Consider the following 25,225-nt stretch of genomic DNA (forward strand, 5'->3'; position numbering starts at 1 on the left):
GCTCTAAGTCACTGAGCCATTTCTCCAGCCCCCAGCATTAGGCCTTCTCCAGACAATATATAGCAATTGTGTACAGCAAGACTAAAGGAAAGTTGGGTGTGACAGGCCACACTTTTAATTCTAGCACTTAGGCCAAAGAAACAGAAGGCTCAAAAACAAACAAACAACAAAAGAAACAGAAGGCTCAAGGGATTGTCAACAAAATGGACATTAATTCTCAAATGGAAAACCTCCTTTCATGTGTGCAAACAAGTCTCGGGTACATAGACAATGTGAGGCCGCCCTGGCTACGTGAGATTGCCTCAGTAAACTAAGAAACGTAAATGTGACATGAAAACAGAAGGGAACTGATGGGGAGGGGGATGAGGGCAATGGAGGGACAAACGAGGCCCTGTGAGTGGGAGAGGGGACGAAGGAGGCAATGCGAGCTAAACAGAAGCTAGGCACTATACCAGCTACACAATGCTCAGTGACACCCAGTCTGTAGGCTGCTTTTAATTAGTTAGTTAAAAAATAAGTTATCTTGAATTAGGAACATGTGCAAAATGTCACAGAATGAACATTTTAAACTTTAGCACTTTATATCTCATTAAAAAGTGAATGAAATGGGATTCTGCTAAATTAGAATCCTGACTGAGGAGGAACATACCTAAGAGAGAAACCAAATATCCAGAGTCACATCGAGGGCGCATCATGCTTTACTAAGCTACAAGGGAGACCATGTCTTGGGAAATTTTAAGCAAACAAAACAAGCTCATGAGGCCACAGGACTTGTGGAGAAGTGGTACTGGGGCTCTGGAACCTGCAAGGTTTTATTGTTTTTGTTTGTTTGAGACAGGGTTTCTCTGTGTAGCTTTGGAGCCTTCCTGGAACTTGCTCTGTACACCAGGCTGGCCTCAAACTTGCAGAGATCCACCAGCCTCAGCTTCCGGAATGCTGGGATTAAAGGCGTGCGCCATCACCACCCAGCTAAGGCAGACATTTCTAGCCGACTCGAAATAGCACACTTGACTCACGGTCTAGTCAGTGAGGATTTATTATTTATTCAGCTGATGTGCAGGCTAACTCTTCACTGGCTTTCCTTGGGGGTTGTGATCAGCATTGTCAGGGAGTCGCACACCCATGCTGTGTAACAGGTTGGAAGCAGGTCCTGCCAGGCCAGCTTGGGAACTGTAGGATTCCAGTATATTTGAAACCAGGTTCAGGTCTACATCCACTGGTTCAATGCAGTCTCCTGCACCTGAGTCTTCCTCATCTGAATTGTTATTTGCAATCTGGGATGAAAGGTCCTTCTAGAGAGAAGAAGAGAGAGAGAACAACATGAGATATTAACCCTTAGGTTGGATGTCAGTTACAGAAGATGGAATAGCTTAGCAATAATATATATACATGAATTCCAAATTAAAAATGAAATTTCCAATCCTTGGTAACATAAAGTGAAAATGAGCTCTAATAATGTGATTTGATGCATATATTAACACCTGGTTCCATCAGGTGTTGAGATGGCACATGCCTGTAATCCCAGCACTTGAGAGGTAGAAGCCAGAGGATCAGAAATTCAAGATCATCCTCAGCTACACAGGGAGTTCAAGGAGAATCTGGACTAGAGATCTTGTCTTAAAACAAAAGAAGCTTAGTTCTAAAGAATGTGACACATTTCTGTCTCAAAAGAGTTTCTATGTAACGGACAGTTCCTGTCCTGACTGTCCAGACCCATATAACTGACTCAGAGGCTGAATATGAATTATAATTGACCAGCTGATAGCTCGGGCTTGTTACTGGCTCACTCTTACATTTAAACTAACCCATTTCTATTAATCTGTGTATGGCTATGTGGCTGTGGCTTCACCTGCCCTCTAGCATGTCTTGCTTCCCAGGCAGCTGACTCTGCTCCTTCCCATCATTCTCAGCTTGGCTTCCCCGCCTAACTTCCAGCTATTGGCCTGTCAGCTTTTTATTAACCAATGAGAGTAATACACATTCATAGTGTAGAAAAGGATTGTTCCATAGCATTCCTACAAAGTGAACAAAAACACCTGCCCCTGCTTTGAAATAATCCAAAAGAGATAGCTAGCATGAATAGTTACACTCATAACCTGCATTAATATTAATACATTAATAAAAGACAAAAATCTAAATGTTCCTCCAAATGAAAAAAGTTAAATTTCCTTTTTGTTTCTTGACCACAATCTTTTAAGTGGCGTCTAACTACAGAGCATCCAGTTTGCTACCTGGGTCTCCTATTTCACAGGCTGGAAGAAAAGATTTGAAAAATTGCATCTTGACCTATAGACCTTTATGTCTTTGTCACTCAAACTGTGGTCCACTAACTTAACAGTCTGAATGTCTCAGGACTTCCCAAACAGAAAATTTCAGCTCTTTGTCCATTTGGCTTAATAAAGGCCATTAGTGCCCGGTGTGGTGGTGTCTCTAAGTGGATCTCTGTGACTTCAAGGCCAGCCTGGTCCACAGGGAGTTCCAGGACAGCCAGAGCTAAACAGTGAAACCCTATCTCAAAAAAACAAAAATAAACATACCAACAAAAAAAGGTCCTTATTATAACAAGATCCTGTGCAATATTTATTTACAATTAAATCTAACAAATAATTTCTATTAGGGTGAAAGCAATTACAGTTTTAAATGTGGTTTAGATGATTAAAGCACAGAGCTCACATTAACCATGAGCTCCCATGGCTTTACTGTTATTTCATGCTAATTCTAGGACACGAGGGTTACTGGCTAGTTAGACAATGCACAGTAGATAGCCAAACAATATTTCAAACCCTGATTCACAATGCTCTAATATCTGTGCTCTTCCTATAATGCCTCTTGCTGGCTAAACAGTGTGGTCAAAAACAGAGATGACTATGAGAATGGGAGAAGAATTCTAAATTTGAATCTAAACTAAGAAGACAGGAAACAAGATTGAAGTTTTTTTTTTTCTTAGTTAAGCTCCTCTTAGCTTTCTTTACATTTTTGTTTGTTTTTGTTTTTTGAGACAGGGTTTCTCTGTGTAGCCTTGACTGTCCTGGAACTTGCTCTATAGACCAGGCTAGCCTTGAACTCAGAGATCCACCTGTCTCTGCCTCCCAGGATTAAAGGAATGAGCCACCACCACCCGGTTCCCGTTACATTTTTTAAAGGTTGATTCTTTGTGTGTGTGTCTGTGTCTGTGTGTGTGTGTGTGTGTTTGATATGTGTATAGGTGCTCTGAAGTCAGAGGTCAATTTTGGGGAGTTGGTTCTCTCCTACAGTGTGGATTGAAACTAGGCTGTCAGGCTTAAGAAGAGGCACCTTTACCTACTGACTCAATACTCCAGCCCCTCTTCTCTCTTAAAAAAAAAAAATCTACGCATTGCTAGACCCAGTTGCCCATTCCTGTAATTCCAGCTCAACTTTGAGGTCAGCTTGGACTACAAAGTGAGGCTCTATCTCACGAATCTACTCACTCCATACACCTTCCAAGCACCACACACGAAGGAAAAGGAAAAGAAAAAAATGGCAGTAGTAGTAATAACCACATGCTAATTTGAGTACATAATGATTCTTTACTTTAAATCCTGAAAAAAAAATCATAGCATAAAGAATTTAACTCTGGGGGCTGGACAGATGGTCCAGCAGCTCAGAGCACCTCTGTGCCATCGTGACGGTGAGTTACAGTGACAACACCCAAGTAGAAAGCCAGGTGTCCTGCAAACACCCGTAAACCGTGACTGCTCTAAGAGGCTCAATGCTCTCTTCTCACCTCAGCGCTTACATAGCGTAGGACTTTTACAAAGTAGTTGGGTTAACTCATTGGTCCTTGCACATTGGTATAAAATGAAAGATTATAGGGGCCAGGCACAATGGCATGTGCCTATAATTCATAGCTACAAAAGAGGCTGAGAAGGGAAGGTCCCTTAAGCCTGAGACTCTGAAAGAGGTGGCAGTTCAGTGGTAGCGCAGGCACCGACAGCACAAAGCCTTTACTTGAGCCCTCACCACTAAAAGGAAAAGGCAGATTATAAGCTTCAAGTTAGGGGAAAACTAGCATTCTTGGGGTTGAGAATATAGCTTAGTGATGGACTGCATGTACCCCAGTCCCTTAGGGTCAATTCTTAAAATCAATCAGCACTTATTTATTTCAAACCTCACAAATCAAAAGAAAAGAAAGGAAAACTCGGATGAAATATGACTGTCAGTCTCCTACACGTGGAAAAGGAGAGGTTAAAAACACTCACTTCTTGCTTCCGGGTACTGAAGCTTTTGCCCATGCTGGTGTGCGCCAGCTCCTGGTCCATCTGAGCCATGTAGGACTTGAGACTGCCAAGAGCTCCTTTCAGGGACTCGGAGTCCTCAGTTTCAAAGTCCAAGTCGTCATCATCACTGTCTAAACATCCAAAGTCATCTTCATCTGGATCATCAGGGTCTGACTCTTGAGGGTTTGTTCCTACATTGACCAAGACACAGAAAGAACCATAGAAAGACAGGGTTTCTCTGTAGCTTTTTTTTTTTTTTTTTTTTTTTTGGTTTTTCGAGACAGGGTTTCTCTGTGGCTTTGGAGCCTGTCCTGGAACTAGCTCTTGTAGACCAGGCTGGTCTCGAACTCACAGAGATCCGCCTGCCTCTGCCTCCCAAGTGCTGGGATTAAAGGCGTGCGCCACCACCGCCCGGCTCTCTGTAGCTTTGGAGCCTGTCCTGGAGCTAGCTCTTGTAAACCAGGCTGGCCTCAAACTCACAGAGATCCACCTGCCTCCGCCTCCCAAGTGCTGGGATTAAAGGCGTGCGCCACCACTGCCCGGCAACTTGGTAAAACTTTTTGAGCAAGGTTATATCTCTGGGGACTGGAGAGATGGCTCAGTGGTTAAGAGCACTGATGGTTCTTCCAGAGGACCTGGGTTCAATTCCCAGCACCCACATGGCAGCTTACAGCTGCCTATAACTTTACCTCTTGGGGATCTGACACCCTCGCAAAATACCAATGCATATAAATAAAAAACAAACAAACAACAAACAAACAAACAAATAAATAAATAAGGTTACATCTCTCAAAGGATTGGAATGTTCCACAAGGGCCAAATGAGTTAACCCAACTACTTTGTAAAAATCCTTTCCAAAAAATGATGATTCAGGGAGACATTTATAGAACCATGAAAAGCCTGAGCCAAAAGATTCCACTCGTTTTTAAAAGTAAATTTGATTAATTGAAAGTATTTTTTAAAAAAGATAAAGCCAGACATTGGTGGTGCACACCTTTAATCCCAGCACTCGGGGAGACAGAGGCAGGTGGGTCTCTGTGAGTTGGAGGCCTGCCTGGTCTAACAGAGTGAGTTCAGGACAGTCAAGGCTGTGACACAGAGAAACCCTGTCTTGAAACATTGGGCTGTTGAGATGGTTCTCAAGGACAGGTATTTGCTGTGTGACCTGGTGATCTGAGTTAGATCCCTTAAGGAAGGAGAAAACTATTCCACAGTTATCCTCTGCCTGACCTTGACACCATGTGCTGTTATACATACACCACCCCACTCACATAATGCACACACACTAATAATAATAATAATAATAATAATAATAATAATAATAATAATTTTTCTGTTTAAAAACTGGGTTGGGGGTGCTGGGGAAATGGCTCAGCAGTTAAGAGCACTGGCTACTCTTCCAGAGGTCCTGAGTTCAATTTCCATAATAAGATCTGGTGTCCTCTTCTGGACTGCAGGCAGACATACATGCAGAACACTATACATAATAAATAAATCTTAAAAAATAAAATAAAAACTGAGTTGGAAGTATTTAAAAACTGAGCTTAGTGGTAGAGAACATGCCTACCATGTCTGAGGCCCTGAGTTTGATCTCCAGCACCGTAAAAAATACAGATTAAAAATATGGGAGCTGGGAAGGTGGCTCAGAGGTTAAGAGCTCCTGTTGTGTTGCTGAGAATCTGACTTTGACTCTCAGCATCCACCAGGCAGCTCACAACCATCTGGAACTCTAGTTCCAGGATACCCAACCCCCTCTATGGCCTCCTCAGGAGCCAGGCACACACACGATACACATACATTCATAAGCAAAATACATCTAAAATAAATCTTTAAATTACAGGTACATTTTTTAAATTTAAAATTAGAAAATGACATGATGTCAGCATTCAGCTACTCTCTGAGACATCTCTGAACAGCTGGATGGAGTCCAGATGTCAGATGTAATAAACACAGGTCTGTGCACAGGCACATGCAAAGACAGACATTTCTTTCATTTGTGTGTGTACAGACATATGCCCATGGGCCAGAAGAGGGCATCAGATCCCATAGAGCTGGAGGTTGTGAGCTGCCTGACATGGGTGCTGAGAACCAAATTCCAGTCCCCTAAAAGACCAACAAGCCACCCCAGGGTTTCCTTCTTAACCCAGATGTGCTCACGGTGAAGTGCCGTCTGCTTTTCTACATACTGTGTCTTGTGGGCCTTCTTACAAACTACGCAGATGACATCATACTTTATTATGCTTGTGCAAATTCATAATACAGTGCTTTATTTACCCATTTTTCTCTTGGTCATTATAATTTTGTTGCTACAAAAAAAAAAAAGCACTGAAATGACCATCAGTGACTGTTTATCACGTTCACAGAATAAATCCCTGAAGTGAAATTGCTAAGTCAAAAATAATGGGATTCCTAGATTCTCAAAATGTCCTTAGACTTACTTCTCCCCACAGAGGTGGTGTTCATTTCTCCAACCCTTTAAAATAGCTGATTAATTTTTTCAATAAGGTAAGAAAAAAAATCATGCTTTTATTTTACATTTGCTTGCTTCCTAGGAAGAGTTAACTATTTTCAAAGATGAACTGGTTACTCTTCAGTGCACAGCCTGTTCAACCCTGGGATTTGTTGTGTGCATGTGCACACAAGCATGTGCCAATGTGCATGCATGTGTCTCCTACCACTCTTCACGTTGTACTTTGACACAGTCTCTCCACTGAATCTGGAGCTCCCAGCAAGCTCAGGGATCTGCCTATCTATTTCCGTCCCTGTGTTTCTTAGAGGCACAGAAACATCTGTGCCTAGCTTTTTAAGTTAGCGCAGCGATCTGAACTCAGGTCCTCACACTCCTATGCAGCAAACACTTTATTGACTGAGCCATCTCCCCAGGCCTCTGTGTCGTCTCTTATTTTCTTATTGATTTCTAAAATAGTCAGTGTGAAAGAAAAGAAAAAAAAAATATGGAAGCCAATTAAAATCCTTTTAAAACATAAAATGTTTGTGCACTCAGCAGCTAGCAAGTCAAGCACTAACAGGTCGCCTCTATAAAGTGATTCAACAAGGCAGTAATTTATGGTTAAAAGCAACTCAAAACCATCAAAAGAAAGTAGTATTTTGACTCATAAATGACCTAATGTCCCAGTACTCTAACAGCAGTGATACCTCTTCACAGTTTCAAAATAAAAGTAAACACCACACTGTAACTTACCTAAAATCTTATCAAAATAATTAAGAAAAGAATCTGCATCAAAAGTGATTGGAGCTTCAGAAGGGTCTCTGAAAGATAAAAGGGAAAAGGCCATGTAATTTATCCTGATCACAGTTCTCTGAGACATGTTCTCAGATGGTGCTACACTTAGAGAAACTACCAGAAATATCCAAGAAAGAAACACCTAGAGTAATCGTAGTTTAAATCAATAAGAAAAAAATCCTTGTGCTTGTTTGAGTGGCAACAGAAATACAAAAATCTGGTCGCAGAAAAGCAAAAATTACACCTTGTTATCTTACATTTAAGCATATGCCACGTGGGGAGTAAAGAGCATGATTTATCTGAGTTCACTTTAACGCTTATTCTTACAGGACACCAAGTTTATGTCTTTAGCCCCAGCACATGGGAGGTGTAGTCAAGATGATCGTGATTTCATGTGAATTTAAGGCAAGAAAACAGCAGTAACAAAAATCAAAGCTTAACAAATTGCACTTTTCCCTTACTCTTTCCCTCTTAACAACAAATAATGTGCGTGAACCGTATCTTTTCTTACAGTTCAGGAATAGTAACACTCACAAGGTTTCATTAGCCTGGGGTTAGAAGCTCAGCAAGGTGCACTTCTTAGCGTGCACAGTCCCTGGGCCAATGGTGTGCACAGCCTCTGGGACAATGGCGTGCACAGCCTCTGGGCCAATGATGTGCAAAGCCTCTGGGACAGTGGTGTGCACAGCCCCTGGGACAGTGGTGTGCACGGCCTCTGGGCCAATAGTGTATACAACCTCTGTGCCAATGGCATACACGGCCTCTGGGACAGAGTGTATACAACCTCTGATTCAATGGTGTGCACAGCTTCTGGATCAATCCTATTTCAACCAAAAAGAAAAGAGATATTTGCTGTTCAGGTAACAATTTTACCTACTTTTCCTTAGTTACTTGCCACAAACAGCTTCACAGTTCTGTGAGTCTTTCTGCCTATGATGAGTTCCTTTAAGCCCTCTCTCTGAGTTTCAAGATTTCAGTCTGTTTGTGAGGTAAGAGATCAGAAGCTTGAGCCTGTTGAGAGCTACAAGCGATAGAGTCTACGGGTTCTGAATAAGAGTCTATAGAAGCCGGGCATGGGAGCTCACATCTTTAACACTCTGGGGGCAGAGGCAGGCACACAGCTATAATTCAAGACCAGCCTGATCTATATGCTGAGTTCCAGGGCAGGCAGGGCTCTGTAGAGAGACCCATCTCAAAAACCAAACCAACAAACCACGAGTAAAGTGAAGGTGCTGCGCTCTGCGTGGTGACTGTGAAAGCCACGAGTGCTCCGGCTTCGGGAAGTAAAAGGCTGCTTATGACCTCAGCTAAAGAGGGCGCACTCTATGCACCATATGCACCAAAAGAGTAAGCAAAGCAGGACAGAAACTTGCTCGAAAATAAAACAACAGTTACACACATACAAGAAAAAAGAAGGGAGAGAGAGGAAAAGCAACATGAAAACAATGCCAAGTGTGGTGGCATGTGGCTAGTCACATCTGCCCAGAAGGCTGACACAGAGATAGCTTAAGCTCAGGAATTCGAGACCAGGGCAACACAGGAAGACTCGAACAAAACAAAACAGAGAAAAACCAAAGTGGAAATGATACTTTCTTGAAGCACAATTAATAAAAACTCAGGGTCAGAAATTGGGGTTCAACCTGAAGATCTGAATAGCAAAGCAGCCAGGCGCTGGCTCTTACCTTGACCTCAGTCTGAAATGGCGATCCTGCCTCCAGGAATCTCACAATGAGACTGTGTCTGAGAGCTGTCTCCCCTGCCCCAAACCACCCCCCATCTTATATTCCTTTCTAGGGCTGGGATTAAAGGTGTGCACCACCATCATTAAAGGCATGCTCCACCCAGTTTCTATGGCAACTAGTGTGGCTATGGGGATTAAAGGTGCATGTCATTATGGCTCCTGGGATTAAAGCTGTGCATTACCATAATCTGGTCTGTAAGGCTGACCAGTGGGACTGGTTTACTCTCAGATCTTCAGGCAGTCTTTATTAAAATACAGTTGAAATGCCACTACATCTCCCCTTTTTGACTTTCTGCTTTAGTATAGCTACCTTGGCAGCTCTGCCCCTTTGTGGGTTGAGACTTTGGAGATGAAGGCCTTCACGCTGTCTGAGACCTGCACTACGTCATAGTTCTGCTCCTCCTCCTTCTGGGAAATGGGCTGTGATTCTTCTCTGCCTGCAGCATCTTGCAGCAGCCGGTCCAGCTGGTCTGGTGAGAGGACTAACCACTGATCATCTGAAAAAGAAAGCAGGTGGGCCATGACACAGGACAGGCCCTCCTTTCTTAGCTTCCTGCCTGCTCCTGGCCCATCACTCACCATCCTCAGGAGGAAGATCAGTTCCTTCTTTTCTGAGCTCCTCAACATCAAACGGTAGTGTCTGCAACACGGTTAAGATTTCCTCACCAGGACTCATAGCAAGTGAGCTATAAACAATGAGAGCCATGAGCATTCTTTATGATGGTGACATGACTTACTCTCTACACTGACGGAACCATCTCAACTATTTAGATGAAGCAAATTTAGTAAACAGATGAGTACTTTGAAAAATCACATAAGTAATAAATTATCCCTACCCCATGTTATGCAAACATGACTGGGCAAGAAAAAAATAATAAATGGCAAAACACAGGTGGGTGTGGCAGGTACATCTGTAATCCCAGCACTTAAAGGTGGAGGCAGGAGGGTTAGGACTTCAAAAGCAGTCTCAGCTATGCCGAAGGTTGAGGCAGGCATGGACTAAAAAAAGATACTGAGAATCAACCAACAAACAAAACCCTAAAAGTGATTTTTTTAAAAAAATGGCAAAAACCAGTCATTTTAGAACAGCAAATGCTAAAGAAACATGGAAGATGGTAATTAATTACCTTTATTAGGGTGTGGACAAGATTTTGGATTTTGGTTTTGGTTTTTGAAGACAGGGTTTCTCTGAAGCTTTGGAGCCTGTCCTGGAACTAGCTCTTATAGACCAGGCTGGCCTCAAACTCAGAGATCCGCCTGCCTCTTCCTCCCGAGTGCTGGGATTAAAGGTGTGCGCCACCACTGCCCAGCTATGTTTTTTTGTTTATTTTTTTTAAGAAGAGATAGGACCTGAAACATGGGTCAGTGGGTAAAGGACCTGCACGGTGGAAGGAGAAATCCGACTCCTGCAAGCTGTCGTTAAGCTCCACAAGTGTGCTGTGTCACTCGCACTGACAGTGCGGTGTTAGTGCATCATCAAGTGTATGTGAGGCAATACACACTTTACTTAGATCTGACCATTCTGCAGTGGATATACATTTTAAAACACCACATTGAGTCAGGCAGTGGTGGCGCACACCTTGGCAATCCCAGCACTCAGGAGGCAGAGGCAGGCGGATCTCTGTGAGGTTGATGCCAGCCTGGTCAACACAGACCAAGTACCAGGACAGACAAGGCTACACAGAGAAATCCTGACTCGAAAAACAAAAACGAAATAAAAAAAAAATGACCACATTGCCGGGCGGTGGAGGCGCACGCCTTTAATCCCAGCACTCGGGAGGCAGAGGCAGGCGGATCTCTGTGAGTTCGAGACCAGCCTGGTCTACAAGAGCTAGTTCCAGGACCGGCTCTAAAGCCACAGAGAAACCCTGTCTCGAAAAACCAAAAAAAAAAAAAAAAAAAAAAAAAAAAAAAAGACCACATTATACATGAAACACATGCACAATTTTCTCTGTTACTTAAAAAAAAATCTGAAAAAAAAATAACGGCAATTCATTTATCTCTTTGGATGGATACTTACGGCACATTTTCACTGTTGCAATCTCCAAAGTTTAAGAAATGGGAGATTAGCAAGATCAGAGGTATATTTTCCTGGCTCTAATGGTTGAAGTGAAAAAGTTATTAGAGGTTGGGAACCAAGTTTGGGTATAGACACAGTTGAAGAAATAATGGTGTAGAGGGACAGCAAGGAAGACGGGTGCAGGGCATGGGTAATCAACAGAAGCTAGAGACTGGACCAAAGACAACGAGGATGCTAGTGGTGCTAATAAAAGATTATGACACTGGCTGGCGGTGGTGGCGCACGCCTTTAATCCCAGAACTCGGAAGGCAGAGGCAGGCGGATCTCTGAGTATGAGGCAAGCCTAGTTTCCAAGAACTAGTTCCAGGACAGGCTCCAAAACTATACAGAGAAACCCTGTGTCAAAAAAAAAAAAAAAAAAAAGATTATGACACTGGCTGGCAGGGCAGCACTTGCCTTGGGAGGAAGAGATAGAAGATCAGAAGTTCACGTTCAACCTCTGCTACACAACAGACTCAAGGCCAGCCTAGGCTACAAAAGACCCTGCCTCAACACAAAGACAAAAACGTCATGTTACTGTTTTAAACAGCTCTAAGGATGGGGCTGGAGGAATGGCCCAGAGGTTAAGAGCATTGACAGCTCTTCCAGAGGTCCTGAGTTCAATTCCCAGCAACCACATGGTGGCTCACAACCATCTGTATGTAGTGAGATCTGATGCCCTCTTCTAGTGTGCAGGCAAACACTATACATAATAAATACATAAAAATCTTTAAAACAAACAAAGATGTCTAAGGACTGGAGAGACTGCTCAGTGGCTGGGAGCACTTAGCTCCTGCAGAGCATTGGCTCCCCAGCACTCACATGACACTCAATCACTGGGCTCTCCAGTTCCAGAGATCTGATGCCCTCTGCTGACCCCTGAAGGCATCAGGAACAAACATGGTACACAAAACACATTCAGGCAAAATACTCACAGACATAAATGAAGGAAGACTAAATAAATGAAAGAAGGTGTCTAAGCCTTGGGATTCAAGAATAGGTCTGGAGGGAGACAGGAGTTTAGTTTATAATAGTTTAAAAGGCCAGTCATGGTGGCTCAAGTTCCCAGTTCCAGAACTTGTGAGGAGGAGGCAAGTGGAATAAAAATAAGAGACCGGCTGGGCTACACACTGAGACACTGATTCAAATATCAAAAGACCAAACCAAAGCATATCAAAAGGAAACTGTTGAAAACCAACTAGTTTGAGAAATGGGAGTCTCTCCTGAAACTTTCAAACTCTGGTTATTTTGCTTCTTGAGTCAAGGTCTCTCTTTATAGGCCCAGCTGGCCTCCTACTCATAGTGATCTATAGTGCTATACCACTTTTGTTTTAATAAGTAAGGCTTCCCTGAAGACAAGAACGCAAAGCAGCCACACTAGTCAGCCATACAGGCCAGGCAGTGGTTATACACACCTTTAATCCCAGAAACCACACTATTTAGCCACAGAGGTAGGGTGGTGGTGGTGCACGCCTTTAATCCCAGAACTAGAGAGGAATATAAAGCGGATGAGACAGGAACTCGCTCTCTTTCAGTCTCAAGATTTCATAGAGGTAAGAGCTCTTTAAGGCTTGGCTGCTTTGCTTTTCTGACCTTCAGGTTGAACCCCAATATCTGTCTCTGGGCTTTTATTATTCATGCCACAGTGATCCTCCTGCTTCAGCCTCCTGGGTTCTAGGATTACACCCATGAACCACCACACTTGCTTAAAACATTAGATGTTTAAGCAGCTTGTATATTTTTCTCAGTAACAAACATAGTTGTGTGCCTTATGGCACAGCCATTTCCTTAAATATTGTGTTATAAAGAACTGCAGGGGACTGGAGAGGTGGCTCAGAGCTTAAGAGCACTGGTTCTTCCAGAGGAACTGGATTCAGTTCCCAGCACCCACCTGGCTATAACTGTTCTCAACTGTCTGTAACCCAGCTCCAGGGGATCTAACACCATCTTCTGGCTTCCTTAGGGAACCAGGCATGCATGTGGTGCACAAATGTACTAGCAAAACACTCATATACATAAAAATAGTAATTTCTTAAAAAAGAATTGTACTCAAAGTAAAATGAACAAGTAAAATTATGTACGGAAATAAAAATATCTACAATATAGATACAAATGGTAACAATGTCTAGAAACCAATAAATCAAAATAATAGTGGTCAACTTTGGTATAAATATTTTCCTCTCACATCACTCTGCACTTACACTAGAGTATCTATGTTATTTTCATAGCAACAACAAAAATCTTACTTATGGCAGGCAAGATGCCCAAAGGAACCTGATGATCTGAGTTTGATCCCCAGTGGCAAGTTTGTGTCTATAGCCATACACACATTACATACACATAGTCATGATACTTTTATAAAATAGACTAGTAAAAAGAACTATCCACTCAGCAGTCTTCCTTCCTCTGTGGTGGGTCCTAGCTATAACTCACCTTTCTGGCCGGTGTATGGAGAGCTGGAAGTAATTCTTCGCCATTTCTAGTCTTTCCTGGTACTCCGCAGAACCTTCCATCAGTCCCTTGGGAACACAATACTGGCCATTAGAGCAGCGCTTATACAATATGAGGCTCCATTCCCAGCACAATTATGATTTTGAAACTAGGTCTTGTAAGTAGCTCAGCTGGCCTTAAATAGCTACAAAAAAAAGGCTTTGAACTTAGAATCTCCTGTCTGAGCCTCTGGTGAGCTGGGATTACATACGTGTGCCACCACACATGACCTCAAAATGCATTGATTTTTAGTGTTTCATTACCATATGCTAATTATGTATGATAATGGGTATGATTTTGACATTTTTCGTATGTATATTTAATGCATCTGATCATACGCCTGTCTGGTAAGGCCTCCAGTGACAATGGCAACAGTGATGGACAGGCATGTTCCCTTTCAACTCTCTTCATGGCCATTCTCACATGTCCACACCTGCTACTGGAAGCTCCAGGTTCAGTGAGAACACGCCTTCCACCCACCTCTGCCCCCACGAGTGAGAACACCAACAACACACACATGCATACACACGCATGCTCACACACACATGCACACACACTCACAAGAAGAAACAAGCACCACAAGTCCCACCTTAAAGTAATCATTCCTCTTCAGACTTTCGAGGAAGCTGGCCCAGAGGGGTGAAGCAGTCACAAGGGATTTCCTGGAGTCAGAAAAATGTGGGCTACATTTGGAGCACAAAATCTCAAATCCATGAGCCTACATGAGACAGACAGAATTTTTGTTATGTTATTCTTGTATTTTCTTTTTCTATCATCTTAAATTAATTTCTTTCCATTTAGCCCAAATCAAGAACTAGATAACCGGACACAATGGGATGTGAATACTTAGAACACTTTTTGTTTTTGTGGTTTTTTCAGACAGGGACTCACTATGTAGCCCTGGCTGTCCTGGAATTTAATATCTAGAGCAGGCTGGCCTCAAGCTCAGAGACCCGCCTGCCTCTCCTCCCGAGTGCTGGGATCAAGGTGTCCACCACCCAGCTTCACTTAGAACACTTTTTAAACTTTATGAAAAGTAGAATTTGTTTCTGAGCTGCAAGATGACTCCGTGGATAAAGGTGCTTGCCTTGTGTTCACACAGTAAAAAAAGAGAACCAACTCCCAAAAGTTATCCTCTGACCCCCACTGTGTACCATGGCAGGCTCCCCAACCCTGCCATACACACAAAATAAGTAAATGAAAATGTAACAAAAATGTGAAAGTAAGTTGAGCATATTCTCAGACAAAGGAAAGAAATAATGATTTTGATTTATGATCCTTTGGTTAAAAATTACAGTATTATGGCACAGTAATCCAAACATTACCAACGCCCAGCATCTCCCTTCAGAAGTAATGTGTGCACTCAAGCTGACCCTAGTGCCATCCTTCTCCTCCTCTTCCTCCTCCTCCTCCACCCAACAGCCGCACGTTCTACTGCATGGAGAGAACTTCCTATTGGCACACAGTTGGTCTACTTCGCTTCACGGATGTGCCGTAATTGACCTAGTCAATGCACCTAGGTGTTTTCTAAATTGTCTGTGTGGTGTCTGCACCTGGAAAATGCACTTCCAGAAGCGAAGATGATAAGCAGCACGTCCAGTGCATCTGCAGTGTTGGTGGGCAGTGCAGACTGTCACAGGGACCGCCTCAGTCTCGCTCTGGAGCATGGCCATCCTGGAACTCAAAGGCCCGCCTCTGCCTCCCAAGAGCACCATCACACCCAGCTCGATTTCTATTCCTACCAACACGTTAGAGTATATTTTTCCTTTAGAAATTCTTACCAACTCAGTATATGTTCTCATACATTTTTATACTTGCCAATCTAGTAGTAAAGCTATTTTTGTAGCTTTAAATGATATTAATTCTTAAGAACAGAGGTCAACATTTTTTTTATTTTTAAATTAAAATTCATTTGTACTTCCTTCTCTGCAAAGTATCTGTTCAGCTTCTGAATATTTAAAACTAATCAGTTAGTATTCTTTTCTATAGGAACACTTAATATTCCTTCTCTGGGTTTTCTGATATCTTCTGAGCATATGACATTTTTCTTTTCCATGCAGAACTTCATCCATTTACTATTGCATTGTTGTTTGAGACAGTTTTGCTATCTGTCATCCAGGCTGCATTCTGGCTCCTAGACTCTAAATGAAACCACAGATGTATACAGTGCTTGGCTGGAAATCTTACATAATCAAATTATCAATCTTTCTTTTTTTTTTTTTTTTTTTTTTGGATTTTTCAAGACAGAGTCTCTCTGTAGCTTTGGAGTCTGTCCTGGAACCAGCTCTTGTAGACCAGGCTGGCCTCAAACTCACAGAGATCCTCCTGCCCCTGCCTCCCGAGTGCTGGGAAAAAGACATGTGCCACCACCGCCCAGTCAAATTATCAATCTTTTATTGTTTGCAATAAAAGCAATATTGGTTGCAAGCCACACTTTAAAAGGCCTTTCCCAGTCAGATAATTTTCTATAGTTTTTAATTTAATAGTTTCAATTTTTACATTTAATTATTTAATCCAAGAGGAATTCATTTTGCTCTAAGTGTGAAGGAACTGACTTTCTCAGATGGTTTCACAGCTGTTGGATCACTATTTACTGAATAAATCACTTGATGCTCTGATTTGAATTGATGAATTTAACTATCTTCTCACATACTCAGGACTTTCTAGAGTTCCTATGCTGTGTGTAATTTAAATGTTGATGAATAGCAGGAAATTTTTGCCTATAGGGATTGAATCAATTTATATCTCTATCACTGATGTTTAATGTTCAAGAGTGTCTTTCTTTGTGTAGTCTTTTTTAAAATAATGTATTGTTTAATTCTTTATTCGGTTAGTTAATTATTTATTTATGTGTATGTGTGTAGATGGGCATGCACATGTGAATGCAGGTACTCACAGACGCCTGAAGCCTGGGAACCACTGGTTCTGTAATTACAGGCTGCTGTGAGTCATCAGCTATAGGTGCTGGCAATCAAACTTGGGCCCTCTATATTTCTCCAGCCCATTCATATTAGAGAAAGAAAGGAAGGGAAGGAGAGAAGGGAGGGAGGGAGGGGAAATAAGTTAGGTAGTTTTCTCACTCAGCTTACCAACTTCATGCCCAATTCATGGGCTCGGTACTGGGGATGTGATGGAGGTGGCAGCCCATATCCACTCCGCCGGTCTGGCACAAACTTCTGTTGTACCAGCTGTGCGTAGAGACATTTAGTAAAAGTGACCTGGGCATTGGGATACAAAATGTGTGAGTCTTTTCCTGAAATTGAGTTTTGAATACCATTTCTAAAGTTAGAATAACAGACATAACGGTTGGTCCATTCGTGCACTCCATGTTTATAGACACAGGTGCAGTCAGAGGAGGTGTGGCCCGTTCACTTCCTGTGTTTTCAGAAGCAGCTAGCAAGATAAACATTCACACACTGTAAATTCACACTATTGCCCACTTTTCATTTGCCACTACTGAAATTATCACTAATTATACTACAGCAATTTAGGAGTAGAAAATAATAATTCTTCAGAGATGAAATGTTTTATTGGTAAGAAGGAAGTGATTACAGAAGTAGAAAGAATATGATCAAAAGTAGGTAGTATTAAGCCACAAAATGAGGAGTTTCTTAACACACACACACACACACACACACACGCACGCACGCACGCACGCACGCACGCACGCACGCGCGCGCACACACACGGGTTAAAAAAAGAAAGACAGATGTGCATTGATTATCTAAAAGACATATTAAAATGATAAGAAAGACCAAATGACCAAGAAAGATATATCTCACAGATGCCATTATTCGTGTTTCAGGCAAAAACATCTTGAATGTGCGACAGGCTCTCAAGTCAATTGGGTCGCGTAGATAGAAAGCCTGGACTGCAGCAGACAGCAGTCTGGGTCGTTGTTTGAGCACGGCCACGATGCCAGCTGGAAGGAAGCAGTGTGCCCGATGAAGGGAAGCTTCGATTTTTTCTGGGTACCTGTGGCAGGTAGCATAATGTTTTTATTGTAATTTTTGTAATTATTGTAAATTTCGTAATAATTGTAAATTATTGTAATTATTTAATGTAAATATTGTGGGTTTTTTTTTCAGGGTCTCACTGGGTACTCCTAGCTGACCTGGAACTCACAGAGAGGCTTCCTGCCTCTGCCCCAGAGTGCTAGGACTAAAGGTGTTAGCTAGCATGCCCAGCTTAAAAAGAATTTTAGTATCATTAAGACAATATTGTTGAGAGTCAGGCAGTGGTGGCAAATGCCTTTAATCCCAGTGCTTGGGAAACAGATCTCTGTGAGTTCAAGGCCAGCCTGGTCTACAGAGTGAGTTTCAGGACAGCCAGGGTAGTTACACAGAGCAACCCTGATTCAAAGAGAGAGAGAGAGAATATGCTGAAAAGTGCTATTGGAACTTGTCTTCTCTTCAAAATGAAGCTTAAAGGGTTCCACATAGGTCAAAGGACCTTACAGAAGCTCTAGAATCACAAAAATTTCAATTCTTACTTTATTTTTAAAAATTTATTATTTTATGTGTATGAATGTTTTGCCTATATGTATGTTTGTGCACTATATACATGCCTGGCCACAGAAGCCAGAAGAGGATATTGAATTCCCTGGGACAGAGTTACAGACTGTATGAGTGGCCATATGGGTGCTGGGAATTGAATTCAGGTCTTCAGGAAGAGCAGCTGGTGTGTTTAACCATGAAGCCATCATTCTAGCCCTGATATCAAATTTTTATAGATAACACTTTGATAAGACACCCAAATAAGAAAAGATACTTTGGAGGTAGGGTTTGAGACAGGGTTTCTCTGTGAAGTCCTGACTGTCCTGGAACTCACTCTGTAGACCAGACTGGCCTCAAACTCACAGATCTCCAGTTGCCTCTGCCTCCTGAGTGCTGGATTAAAGGCGTGCGCCACCACTGCCGCCCAGCTAAAAAGATACTTAGAATGGGAAGTAAAACTACACCTAAGTCAGGCACAGTGATACACACCTGAAATCACAGCTACTCAGAAGGTTGAGGGAAGAGGTTAGCTTGAGCCTTGGAGTCCAAAGCCAGCCTGGGTAACATAACAAGACCCTATCTCAGTCAATCAACCAATCAATGTGATTTCTGAATTTAAATCCCATAAATTTAACTGTCAGTTTCATGAATGGTGCCATCAATAAAATGCAGATGAGTATTAATCTAGGTGGAAGGCATTCTGTATGCAAATAAAAACCTGTGTTGCCCTGAACCAAATGTTCCTCAGCTAACAATATCTCTTTCTTACCCTCTGATGCGCCTGTCCACAGCAGCTCGTACAGATTCTGAAGCTAAAACAGCTTCTGGGTGTGCTGAGATAATACTCAAAGCCTGCTGGATTGTTGGGGGTGTAGTGGGTAGCCAGGGTATTCTTCCAGATTTCCTCGGCACAGGAATAATGCACAGCTCCCCATGATGATAAAACACCTGCAAAATGGTATGTCTTAGTCTCTTCTTCGTGGGCCCTGGGAAGCTCTAGGGACCCAGGAAATACCAGGGCATGAATTCACCTCTTGTTCTAGCCTGGGTGTACTTACCCTATTGGCACTATTATCAGGATCCAACCACTTAGGGAGAAAATCAGCAGCTTCTATTAACAAGAATTCACCATCGTTGTCTTCGATCCTAATGAGAGAAAAGACCCTTTTCACATTCACAGAGCGTAAACCAGCTATGATCCAATACATTTTCCCTTCTCCTCAGAAAACACTTGAGTGTACTATGTACAGATGGTCATTTTAAAATACAGTCAAGTAGGACTGGGAAATGGCTCAGCAGTTAAGGTGGTGCACACCTTTAATCCCAGCACGCACAGGGCAATGACAGGTGGATCTCTGTAAATTCAAGGTCAGTCTGATCTACAAATCAAGTTCCAGACCATCCAGGACTATACAATGAGATTGTCTTTAAAATGTGTGTGTGTGTTCTACCAGACTTCAGACAAAAATTAATAAATGAACAAAAATATAATCACTTAAGCTTTAAAATGAGAATTCGTTTAGAACAATTAAAATAATTACATTACCTTGCTACTAACTCTGGAAATGCCTTTGTAATCTCCTTTATTACATAAACAATAAACCATTCATCCTCAATGTTATCTCCAAACTTTGTCATGCCATACATATGGGCAGGAACACCTCCTAATAAACAAGAGAGAAGTGATCACAATCCAGGCATGTGTGACACTACAAGGAACTAGACATAAGTATTCAATAACTAACCACTGACTGCCTTCCAAGAATTATTTGGGGCATCACAATCCCAGACTTCAAACAGAACTACAGTACTGAAAACAGCCTGGTATTGGCATAAGAACAGACAGGAGGACCAATGGAACCTAATAGAAGACCTGGATATCAATCCACACATCTGATATTTGATAAAGAAGCAACAAATATCAAATGGAAAAAAGAAAGCACATTTAACAAGTGGTGTTGGCATAACTGGATATCAACATGTAGAAGAATGAAAATAGACCCAAATCTATCACCACGCACAAAACTCAAGTCCAAATGAATCAAAGATCTCAACATAAAGCCAGCCACACTGAACCTTATAGAAGAGAAAGTGAGAAGTACACTTGAACACATCAGCACAGGGAACCACTTCCTAAATAGAACTCCAGCAGCACAGACACTGAGAGAAACAATTAATAAATGGGACCTCCTGAAACTAAAAAGCCTCTGTAAAGCAAAGGACATGATCAACAAGACAAAACGACAGCCTACAGAATGGGAAAAGATCTTTACTAACCCCACATCAGACAGAGGTCTGATCTCCAAAATATACAAAAAACTCAAGAAATTGGACACCAAAAGATCACATAATCCAATATAAAAATGGAGTACAGACCTAAACAGAGACCTCTTAACAGAGGAATTTAAAATGGCTGAAAGACACTTAAGGAAATGTTCAACATCCTTAGTCATCAGAGAATGCAAATCAAAACAACTCTGAGATTCCATCTTACACCTGAAAAAATGGCCAAGATCAAAAACACTGATGACAACTTATGCTGGAGAGGTTGTGGGCAAAAGTGAACACTTCTGCATTGCTGGTGGGAATGAAAGGGAATGACCCCTTTGGATGTCAGTGTGGTGATTTCTCAGAAAATTAGGAAACAACCTTCCTCAAGAGCCAGTAATACCACTTTTGGGTATATATCCAAAGGATGCTCAATCGTGCCACAAGGACATGTGCTCAACTATGTTCATAGCAGCTTTGTTTGTCATAACCAGAACCTGGAAACAACCTAAATGCTCCTTGACTGAAGAATGGGTAAGGAAAATGTGGTACATTTACACAATGGAGTACTACACAGCAGGAAAAAAATAACGACAGCTTGAATTTTGCAGGAAAACGGATGGAGATAGAAACATTATTTTGAGTGAGGTAACTCAGACACAGAAAGACATTATCATATGTACTCACTCATAGGTGGTTTTTAAACATAAAACAAAGAAAACTAGCTTACAAACCACAATCCCATAGGATTTAGACAACAATGAGGACACTAAGAGAGATTTACATAGATCTAATCTACATGGGAAGTAGAAAGTAGAAAAAGACAAGATCTCCTGAGTAAATTGGGAGCATGGGGACCTTGGGGGAGGATTGAAGCGAGGAGGGAAAAGGCAGGGAAGGAAGCAGAGGAAAATGTAGAGCTCAATAAATATCAATAAACAAAAGAATTATTTGGGAGCTGGAGTTGCAATTCTGAAAAAGATATGAAATGTGAATTTCTTAGGAGCTTGGGTATAAAACAAGGATCAGCCAACCAAACCGGTTGTCTTTGAAAGCAAACGAAAGGTTGTGTGAGTATAAAACTGTGTTGTTGCCGGGCGGTGGTGGCACACCCCTTTAATCCCAGCACTCGAGAGGCAGAGCCAGGCGGATCTCTGTGAGTTGGAGGTCAGCCTGTACTACAAGAGCTAGTTCCAGGATAGGCTCCAAAGCTACAGAGAAACACTGTCTCAAAATAAAACAACAACAACAACAACAAAAAAAAACTGTGTTGTCTGGAGGAATGGCGGCTACAGAATGACCAGAGCTGGGCTTTCCAGAAAAGGCACAGACCCATAGAAGATAAGGAGTATCATGGGGATATAAGGATTCTGCTTTTGGAATTGTAGAACATTTCAAACAAATGTAACATCTGTAAGTATACAGAAGCTAGGCCGTGCGGTGATGGTGTATGCCTTTAATTCTAGCACTCGGGAGAATCTTTGTGAGTTCAAGGTCAGCCTGGTCTACAAGAGCTAGTTCTTGGCCGGGCTCCAAAGCTACAGAGAAACCCTGTCTTGGAAAAAAAAAAAAAAAAGTATACAGAAGCTAAACATCACACTCTTAAACAACCAAAAGTCAGAACAAATGAAAATGAAAATACTACATATGAAAATTTATAAAATTTAGCAAAAATAGTGACAGTAAGTTTACAGTTATGTAAAATCTCAAACCAGCACTCTAACTTTATACTTAAAGAAAACAGAAAAACAAAAAGCAATGCATAAATCTAGCAGGAGAAACAACAATTACAACAGAGATAAATGAAACAAACAGGGATTTTTGTTTTGTTTTGTTTTAATGGGGGAGAAGGCAACAAAATTAACAGACCAATAACAAGATTAAATAAGAGGAGATCCTACAATCAGATATGAAAGCAGGAATGTTATACTCTTTCTATAGAAAATAAAAGATTATCAGGAAATCTATGAATGCCTCACATCAAGAAACTGGGAAACCTATAGGAAAAGGATAAACTCCTAACTAAGGTCTTGACTCAATCATGAAGAAGTAGAAAATATTATCAGACCTATAACTAGAAAAGAATATTGAATCAGTAATCAAAAACCTCTAACAGCTGAGCACAGTGACACACTTGTAATCCTAGCACTGGGGAGGCTGAGGCACGAGGATCAAGAGTTTGAGGCCAAGCTGAGTTACACAGCAGAGCCAGGAATCTGAAACCATAAACTAAGTCTTAAGCTGATTTTTCTCAGGTATTTTTGTCACAACAATGAAAAGCTTACTAATAAAATTCAACAACACATTGAAAAGGTTATAATACTATTCAGTGGGATTTATTCTTAGACTACAAAGATGGTTCATAATACAAAAATCAATCAATAAGGCGGCTGGAGAGATGGCTCAGTGGTTAAGAGCACTGGCTGCTCTTCCAGAGGACCTGGGTGCAATTAATAGCATCCACATGGTGGCTTACAATCCTCTGTATCAGTGGAGGATCTGATGTCCTCCTCTGACCTGCGGGCACTGCATGAACACAGTGCACAGACATACGTGCAGGCAAACACCCATGCACATAAAATAAATAAAAATTTAAGAATTCAATCAATGCAACGTACCACATTAACAATGAACGTCAAGCACTGAGTAGAAAAGGGAACCATGAGTGAAGCAACAGTAAACCTGGACCTGTGCAGTACGGCATCATAACTAAAGTTCACAACAACAGCCACAATCCCCACATATTCTCATCTATATGATATATATTTAAATTTAGGGGTTTGCATGGATATGGGCAAACATCACTGATTTTAAAAGTTGTAAGTGTAAACCTCTTTGACAACACTAAATGGAAGGATTACTTTACCTTTGGCAGGTTTATATTTGAGATTGAAAGGCTGATTCTGCCAGATATAAGGCACCAGTATAGGTGCAAACTGGGTCATTATTCTTTCAATGTACTTCTGAAGAATCTCTTTGAGTTCTTCTGTGTCTCTTGCTTCATCTGGCTTCAGGAACAGACAGTACTCCACAGCATCTTCTACCACTGCAAGCTTCATATTGGCCTCCATTCTTTAAAAATGACATTCAAAGTTTCAGTGATATAAGCCACATAGAAGGATAAATAACAGCATTCCCCAAATGCTTCTATGTGACTGCACTATTTCCCAAAACTTTGATATGCACCTACCTACCATCTTCACGGTTTTGGTATTCATCAGACACCACTTGACTTATAATCTCTGAATGCCATTAATAGGTAAAAAACATGTTCCTTATAGTTAAATTATGTTAACTGGAAACCTTGACATTATAGAGTGAATGGAGACCCAACAATGCACTTCCCAATTACCAAATAAGTATGTAAGAATGAAAATTAAAAATAGCTAAATGCAATGGGTGTGCCTAATGTCTCAGCTGAGAGCCTGAGGTAAGAGAATCACTAGGGTCCAGGAGTTCAAGGATAGCATAGCAAGGCCCTGTCTCACTAACAAATGAAATGTTTTGCCCTTAAATTAGCAGTATGTGTAACAGTTTAAAAGTATTATATTACTATCCACTATTTTCTCTCAAAACTTTCATCTGTGCTTCTATTGCGTACTTTGGGCACTTTCTTTCTTGAGTCTTCTCGTTAATTGTGGAGCAGAAGTATTAACCCATCACTAAAACACCTCATTACTTCAAAACTACGTTATCAAGCCGGGCGGTGTTGGCATACACCTTTAATCCCAGCACTAGGGAGGCAGAAGCAGGTGGAGCTAGGCAGCTAGGGCTGTTACAGAGAAACCCTGCCCTGGGGGCGGGAGGAGCAAGTCTCTTGCTTTACAAAATTTAAGTCTATAGAAGTTTTAAAACTACAAACATTTGTGTGCTACCATTTCGTCCCAAAATAATTTGCCATGGTTCCACTGTCCGCCTGATGCAGCGATTTGTTTGTTTGTTTGTTTGTTGTTGTTTGGGGTTTTTTGTTTGTTTTGTTTTTCAAGACAGGGTTTCTCTGTAGCTTTGGAGCCTGTCCTGAAACTAGCTCTTGTAGACGAGGCTGGCCTCGACAGAGATCCGCTTGCCTCTGCTGGGATTAAAGGCGGTCGCCACCACTGCCCGGTTTGCGATCTGATTCTTTGAACCTGCATCTTCTATGCAACTACCCGCTCACCACGGTAAATTAGAATTATGCTGCCTTTCAACCCGGAGGGTCGAGGAAAAATTCTACCCATCCTCGCTACTAACCCAAGCAGGAGTCCTCATGCAGCATTTACAGGGTCAGAATTGAACCTGAGATCATTCGGGTTAAGGATCACAACACAAATGACAAACCTGAGCGCACAGAATGAAGCAACCGAAGAGCACAAGCTTGGCAAGGTCTTCTAGAACTCTTTGATCAAACTAGACTCCCATCTTCTACCCGACAAAGGCTAAGCAATTCCTTTTACGATTAGAGGCCCTGAGGGCCTCTGCTCTGGCACCTTTCCTTGGCCGCCTTTTCCGCTAGGACACTTGGTCAGAAGATACCATCAATCGCTCAAGTCCAGCCCACGCTGGGTCCCCTCCGCTTGGGCCCTGACCCGCTGCTGGAAACTTGGAAGAGGTGAGTCTATGTGGCCACTAATGCGCATCGGAGCCAGTTTCCGCACCATGCTGTATTAGTCCGTCACTTCCGCTCTTGAGAGGAAGAAGGCAGGTCGGAAG

The 25,225-nt window shown here is 41.9% G+C and overlaps 1 protein-coding gene across 2 annotated transcripts; it reads right to left on the reverse strand.

Moving 5' to 3' along the window:
• Positions 1-1,020: 1,020 nt before the first annotated feature.
• On the reverse strand, positions 1,021-25,185 carry Ecd (ecdysoneless cell cycle regulator). 2 transcript variants are annotated; one of them, XM_038310556.2, is made up of 14 exons: positions 24,854-25,185; positions 23,403-23,608; positions 19,815-19,932; positions 19,327-19,414; positions 19,038-19,216; positions 17,555-17,747; positions 16,862-16,990; positions 14,362-14,490; positions 13,716-13,801; positions 9,803-9,909; positions 9,534-9,720; positions 7,441-7,508; positions 4,221-4,429; positions 1,021-1,289 (listed from the first exon to the last, which is right to left on the reverse strand). In XM_038310556.2, exons 2-14 carry the CDS (start codon positions 23,605-23,607, stop codon positions 1,062-1,064), a joined length of 1,926 nt encoding a protein of 641 aa, XP_038166484.1. In that variant the 5' UTR covers position 23,608; positions 24,854-25,185; the 3' UTR covers positions 1,021-1,061. The 2 variants fall into 2 exon arrangements, with proteins under 2 accessions (XP_038166484.1, XP_038166483.1); XM_038310555.2 differs by having other exon boundaries at positions 1,021-1,292.
• Positions 25,186-25,225: the final 40 nt, after the last annotated feature.

Source organism: Arvicola amphibius, chromosome 13, assembly GCF_903992535.2.
Source record: "Arvicola amphibius chromosome 13, mArvAmp1.2, whole genome shotgun sequence".
Classification (NCBI taxonomy): Eukaryota; Metazoa; Chordata; class Mammalia; order Rodentia; family Cricetidae; genus Arvicola; species Arvicola amphibius.

Bases quoted from the DNA above. Each gene is read 5' to 3' on its own strand.
- Ecd (XM_038310555.2), bottom strand. From the start codon at position 23,607: ATGGAGGCCAATATGAAGCTTGCAGTGGTAGAAGATGCTGTGGAGTAC. The intron at 19,415-19,814 runs GTAATGTAATTA...TTCTCTCATTAG, and splicing joins TTTCCAGAGTTAGTAGCAAG to GATCGAAGACAACGATGGTG. The intron at 16,991-17,554 runs GTGAGATATATC...CCCAATGCCCAG, and splicing joins AAACACGAATAATGGCATCT to GTCACTTTTACTAAATGTCT.